The 6,443-nt window shown below is 39.2% G+C and overlaps 1 protein-coding gene across 1 annotated transcript; it reads right to left on the bottom strand.

Moving 5' to 3' along the window:
• Window positions 1–1,101: 1,101 nt before the first annotated feature.
• Window positions 1,102–2,988, bottom strand: LOC146470501 (uncharacterized). Its single transcript, XM_085121940.1, has 2 exons — window positions 2,839–2,988; window positions 1,102–1,843 (listed from the first exon to the last, which is right to left on the bottom strand). Exons 1-2 carry the CDS (start codon window positions 2,976–2,978, stop codon window positions 1,102–1,104), a joined length of 882 nt encoding a protein of 293 aa, XP_084978066.1. The 5' UTR covers window positions 2,979–2,988.
• Window positions 2,989–6,443: the final 3,455 nt, after the last annotated feature.

Raw genomic sequence — 6,443 nt, 5'->3', positions numbered from 1 at the left:
CGTTTACTTGTATTACGGTTGGTGAGTAGAATTGGTTTATTTGTACAACAAACATTTCTGATTTTCATTGGATCACAGCTAGAGACACTTTCATTTGTAGTTTTGGACCCTGGTTTTGGACATTCGGTGTTGCATGGGTTTAGCTAGCTGGCAGATCGAATCACGACCTCAGCTTGTGAAGCGTGGTTACAACCGAAGATGGCACGAACTGTAATCTGTATAGCTTACAAAGCTTGTTAAGTGCCTGTAACAATCATTTTGACCCGCATATTTTTGTTTATATGTTGATTTGTTTCCTGATTTTTTGATTATTGTATCTCAATGTTTTTGAGATTCTTCTGGTATTAGCGAAAGCTATTCAGCTCCTGATTGTTCAAAGCTTAATCCTAGGTTAACATGAGCTTTTATCCACTAATAAAGAAAGATTCTCCCAAAATATTTTTTCCCTTAGTTTTGACTTGAACCTTTCTTTACCATTAGCTTAAATGTAACATTTTTAACGCGCGAGATGAAAACCTTGGTTAATTTTTAATGGGAGGTTAGTGTTAATCGGCTTTCGAACAACGAGGCAGTATATCTGAACAAAGAACTAAGAGGACACTAAGCAGTATTGCAAGCAGTGGTGCAAAGTTTTCGCGGCGAAACTGTAACTTCGCTAGTACAACTGACTTGACCGTTAGTTGCGTACGGCTATATAGTTTGTAGTTGGTTCTGTTACTTTTCATAATTATTGCCTTTGTTTCTGGGACAAATAGACTACTAACATCATGGTAGGTACTGAAGTGAAGAACGATGAACTTTATTTGGTTAATCAACCTCGATTGGCCTATCCTGAACCTCGATTAATACTTTTTCATTTTCAAAACATTTCTTAGCAATAATATATATACTTGATTAATTGGAAATACCATATGTATAACAACTTTACATGTTTCCCCGCATAGCGTAAGGGGAAATATTATATCAGCTAATACTAGATGAAATAACATTTTAAGCCCTTGTATCAATACTGAATTTACAACTGAATATTTAAACTTCTTTGAATGTTTCAACGTGATTTTGTCAAAAATAATTTGTTCTGAGCCGAGTAGGACAGTACTTTCACAGCTCCATGTGTATGCGTTTATGACGATTGAGATTTCCTGACTGGGAAAATCGCTGATAACAAATATCGCACTGGTAAGGTTTCTCTCCAGTATGAGTGCGCATGTGCTTGGTGAGAGTAGAGCTGTCTGCGAAGGCCTTGGTACAAACTCGGCATCGGTAGGGCCGCTCGCCATTATGAGTGCGCATGTGTGTCGTGACGGACGAAGATTGGGAGAATTGGCGATTGCAGATTTGGCACTTGAATGGCTTTTCACCGGAGTGAACTCGGAAATGAGCTGTGAGATTGGCAGCTTGTGAGAAGGATTTCAGACAAACCAAGCACTGATATGGTTTCTCACCACTGTGCGTGCGCAGATGAAGCCTCAGAGTTGACAGGCGAGCGTACGACTTTCCACATACGGGACATTTCTTAGGACCATCATCCGAGGCAAAGTGCTCTCTTGGCGGTGCTCTGTTAGCCACAATAACAGCTGGGTTTACAAACTTGTGCGTGTAGGGTGGGAGCGATCGTAGAAATTGCAATCCGCCTCCATAAAGAGCAGGAGATGGTGGTCCGTAGGCAGGCATGCTACGGTGTGGGGGGCCCGGCAAGTATGGAGAAGAGAGAGGTCTGGCGTGGAACATACCGTGGGCGTGGTTGAAGTGGAGGAAGCCTGGAGACAAGTGATGAACAGGATGGAAAGCAGACTGGTGAAACAACGATCTCTCCATCGCAGTGTGGTGCATTATTGGAAGGCTAAACAAGAGAAAAAAATGGCGTTGGTACAGAGTGATAAGCGTGCATAAATTTCAGCAGCACATCTTGTTGAAAGTACGCCAAACAGTGGTCTATTTAGCAAGGCGGCTGGGGTGGAAAACTCAGTACACGCTCTTTTTTTTTTGCGTTAGGCACTTGATCTAATTCTCCCAGTGTGGTCAAAAACAAAGTAAATTTTCACCCAATCAGAACAATCGGGTCTGTTTCGCCAATGACAGAGCGATTTAGAATTGCGTTGACGGCAAACAAAACAGAAATGACCACGTGACCATGTTTATCTTTCATCTGCCGCTCGCTGTTTTCAGTTTCTCAACAAAATTGAGTCTGAGTTTGCCGTTAGCATCAAAGTCCAGAATTGTTTTGTACTATTCTCGCGTCCAAATACTCATTTTTTTTAAGAAAACATAAGCGGGACTCTGTGTTTGCCGTTTGCCGTAAACGCAATTCTAAATGAAACTTGAATTAAAAAAAAAAAGGAAGAAATCAACATATTTTGTAAATTCGCAATTTAAAACATTCTCAAAGGGCGCAGTAAATTCGGAAGAATCGGTTCTGTTTTGCCAAATGAAAGCTAAAATAGCCTAACATCTAGGGATGAAATGTATCTAAGGGTTACTTTTAGGGTTAATTTGACTCTAATAACTAAGACCAAAACTAGTTTAAACTTCTGAAATGCGCCCAGGGGCTAAAATAGATAACCAGAGTGGGTTGAAATGATCCCCGGTAGCGCCATTTTGGTCCCAAATTGTGACCAAAATGGCCTAGAGCTGATTGGCATTTTGGGTCTGAAACATATTTTTTGAATTTGCAGTGTGTCATTAACATGCCATGATTTCTCCGAGCTAGGTGGCTTTACAACAGTACGACTCATACAACACTTTACCGTATTTTTGCCACCGATTTTCCCCGTAAAATTTATAACTTTTCTATGTACCTCAGTCGTAACAACTGATTGTAACTAAATCTTCGCTTACTTTGAAGAGGGCTCTGCATTGACTGGTATCATTGCTAGTTGTTGATCTGCTCGGCTGGAATCGAGGCTCTGTTCTTCAGAAACGATCGGCTGTGTGTTCTTGACAATGGTAACTTGCTGAGCTGTGCTTTTGGAGTCCATTTTAAGTTTTCTGGATTTCGTCCTGTTTGAATACGATCAGAGATCAGCCTTTACGCTAATGGATATTGATGAGAGTCAAAGCTCAAACTTTATGTTACCGACAAGATATTTAATTGTGTAAAGGTTAACAAGTCACAACTTAATGACATTATTTATTTTTCCAACGAAAAGAAAGAAACTGACTTTTAAGTTTTTCCATGTAAGACGAGTTGTACTATCCATGTGAAAAGCGTGCAAAATAATTGCTCACTGTAAGGCAACAAATTTGAAATATTTTTATTCAGAAGAAACATTATAATTATATTTCCGCGGCACAATTACAAATCGTAGCAAATTTTTCTCAATGTTGTGAGTGCTAAAACTTCGCAAACAGTTGGATTAAGTACAACTGATTTCCGTATTGCTCAAATAATCGACTTCCCGAGAATTAAGCAGCCCGGCGACCTCTAGAACGTTACATAACGCAGTTCACGAAAACACGTTTAGTTTTCACTTTATAACTTACCAAAAGCTGTTTAGGCAGTCAGAAATGTTGGTTGTGCCGTTTTGCTGGCTGTCTTCAAAGAGTCGTACACTTGTAATTCGTAAGGGTAAGCTGTTAGCAGGAAATCTGTGTTCAAGAGATGTTGCTCTGAACTGACGACTGCTCGGAGGCAATGAACGGAATAAACAACTTGTTTTTCTGCATTGAAATATATAGAGGACCCGACACGAGCGGGGTATTATAGCTATTAAGACCATTTAACACCTCTTTCTTAGGCAAAAAGTGCGCCGCATACGATTAAAGAAAATTACTACTCGTCCGCTAATTACCAGGAACAGGGCTCAAGTTCATAATTCAGAACTAATTGCGAGTTAATTTATTTCAATGGAAGTGTTTCTATTGACAAGAACACTAGTTTTGCTGATGGAAATGGTCACCCATTTTTTTAACCCCGCAATCTTCATCAGCTACAAATTGAAAACACTAAAATAATAAGTGTGTTCAGTGGATGGGGCGGTGATTCCGTCCCTTAAAATCAGCTGCATAGCTCTGTTGATACCGCTGTAAATGTTAAACAAAGAAATACTGGCTCCTTGCCTCATAGCTTTTGTTGACTTGTTCATAGTCAGACGAAGCGCTGAGATTCAAAAACGCTTTGCTGTCGAGGATGTATGCTAATCTACAGTTCAACAATTCCAGCGCATATTTTCAATCTTTGTGGAGTGAATGCTACTCAAACAATGAACTCGACCTGGATTTTCGTTGTGTGGCCTCCTTAAACAACGCTTTTCAACTTAAAGAGGTAATTAGACTGTTAAAAAAGAATGAGACATGGCGTGTCTCTAGAAGGCTACTCCATATCAAGTCGGAGTTTCATTGACTTTAAAAAGATTCCCGTGAGCATTAAATTTCGGTTATCTGCGATTCCCTTTTTCAAAAACTAAAGAGAAAAATCATTTAATGGACGAACTTCGGCTTTAATTATAACCATGACTGATAACGTTAAGTTCGAACAATAGAGATTGGAAAAAATGATTGTCTCAATCGCCTCAGAACGCGCACGGCACGCTTTACACAATACATTGCACCAATGTAACAATTACACTAGTAATATCTCCATACAGAATATACCAGCAAGAATAATTTATTTGCCAGCAGATTAAATCAGGGTAAGATTGTCTCGTGCTAAAGTTACTCAAATTGAGTTTGAATAATTTTGCACAAAAGGACTTGTAACTTTGCTAGAGGCGATAATTGTAAAGCGCATTGTTTAAGTGGCGAAGCGACACGTGTTGTCCACGACTTGACACGCGCGCGAACGATAGTAACTTCTCGCTCGCGAAAAATTAGTAAATAAACAATGATCAGTTATAACGTATCAATAGCTTAGCGTCAATTTTCACAAAACGTTAGCGATAGAGAGAAATAAGCCTGAACAAGACAATGAAAATGGCATTTTACCTGGTATAGAATATCTCGCTTTCATATGCACCTGCTGAAGTTGTGCAAGTCAAAGAACAGACATGGCGACGAAACGGATCAAAGTTTTCCTATCTCTGTAAATTTTGAAATCGCGAAGGTTGGATAATATTTTTTTGATCTTTTGCTTAGTTATTTGAAAAGAGATAAAAGAAACCTTTCCGAGGATCAAGTGGGCAAATCTGAATTGCTAAATAATACAGCGACAAACATTCGCATCTGGTCGTCTTGTCGGCAAATTCTTGTTTTTCTGTCAACCACCCTCAAATTAAAATAAAAGATGGGCTGAGATTTTGAAGTGCTTTCGATTAAAAAATATATATCAGCTCTGTTCTGAAAAGCCGTACAAAAGTTTTGATGAGAAAAGTCTAGGTTCCGGCTGACGGCAAATTTGAATTGGCTGCAATTTTGCTTCCATGCATGGGCTTGTAAATTTCTACAAATGATGAAACATTTGATGACCCAAAACGATGTCATATCTCCATCATCGAAGTTTACTTAGCATCCGAGCCGAAGCTGAAAATCTATGCCGTGTTTCCTCCAATAAAAACCATGAACGATACGTTTTCTAACGTGGTTGTTGTTGTTTTGTTAAATAAAAAAAATAAATAAATAAGTCACTTTATTTAAGTGTCAATGTATTTACGAAGAGCACTAATTGAGGACACTATCCAGATCGAATTGGAATTTAGAAATGTTGGTTTTTGAGAAGAGGGGAAAACCGGAGTACCCGGAGAAAAACCCTCGGAGCAAGGACAAGACCAGCAACAAACTCAACCCACACATAACGCCAAGTCCAGGAAACCCGGGCCACATTGGTGGGAGGCCGCGAGTGCTCTCACCATTGCACCATCCCTGCTACCCCTCCCCTTGTTGTTGTTGTTGTTGTTGTTGTTGTTGTTATTGCTGCTGTTGTTGAAAACAAACTTTGGAGAGCGAATAAATCTGTAGGACATTTGAACAAAGAGCCCTGTTTTGATGGACTAAGACAAAAAAAGTTGAACACAGGTTTGCGAAAATACCCTTGGTCGATTCGAAAGATGTAATGAATGCTGTAATGTGGCAATAACAACAAGGATCATTAATGTTTCAAATAGGAAAACACGATGCAAAATTAACCCTAAGGGAGAGGACATAGAAAAAAGAAGTAATAAAAGAAAAGTAGTTGATAGTAAAGGAAATTAAACCTTTAAACCTTCTTTGTAAGTACGGCGTTTATTAATCAGTAAAGCATAACTTGGGAAAGCGAAACAGGCTATCGCGGGGAATTTTGCGACATTAATGAGATTTTCGACGGCCACCTTGTTGAGTTTGTTTCAAGTGAAGGAAATATGATGGCGCGAATTAGAGGAATTTAGAATCGCGTTTACGGCAAACGGCAAAAGTAAGATTCACGTTTATGTTCTCTTGAAATAATTAGTACATAGCTGAGAATAGTGCAAAACAATTCTGAAAAACTACTCAATTTTACTGAGAAACTGATGCAAGATCCAAAGATCGTT

This window comes from Pavona decussata, unplaced genomic scaffold, assembly GCF_977016875.1.
Source record: "Pavona decussata unplaced genomic scaffold, jaPavDecu1.1 SCAFFOLD_114, whole genome shotgun sequence".
Classification (NCBI taxonomy): Eukaryota; Metazoa; Cnidaria; class Anthozoa; order Scleractinia; family Agariciidae; genus Pavona; species Pavona decussata.
Note: the sequence above shows the minus strand (reverse complement) of the source record. Positions and strands in the feature narration are given on the sequence as shown.

What these genes read in the sequence shown, in the direction of transcription:
- LOC146470501 (XM_085121940.1), bottom strand. Translation starts at nt 2,978, where the DNA reads ATGGACTCCAAAAGCACAGCTCAGCAAGTTACCATTGTCAAGAACACA. An exon ending in AATGCAGAGCCCTCTTCAAA is followed by an intron (nt 1,844 to 2,838) that starts GTAAGCGAAGAT and finishes TCTCTTGTTTAG; the next exon opens with CCTTCCAATAATGCACCACA.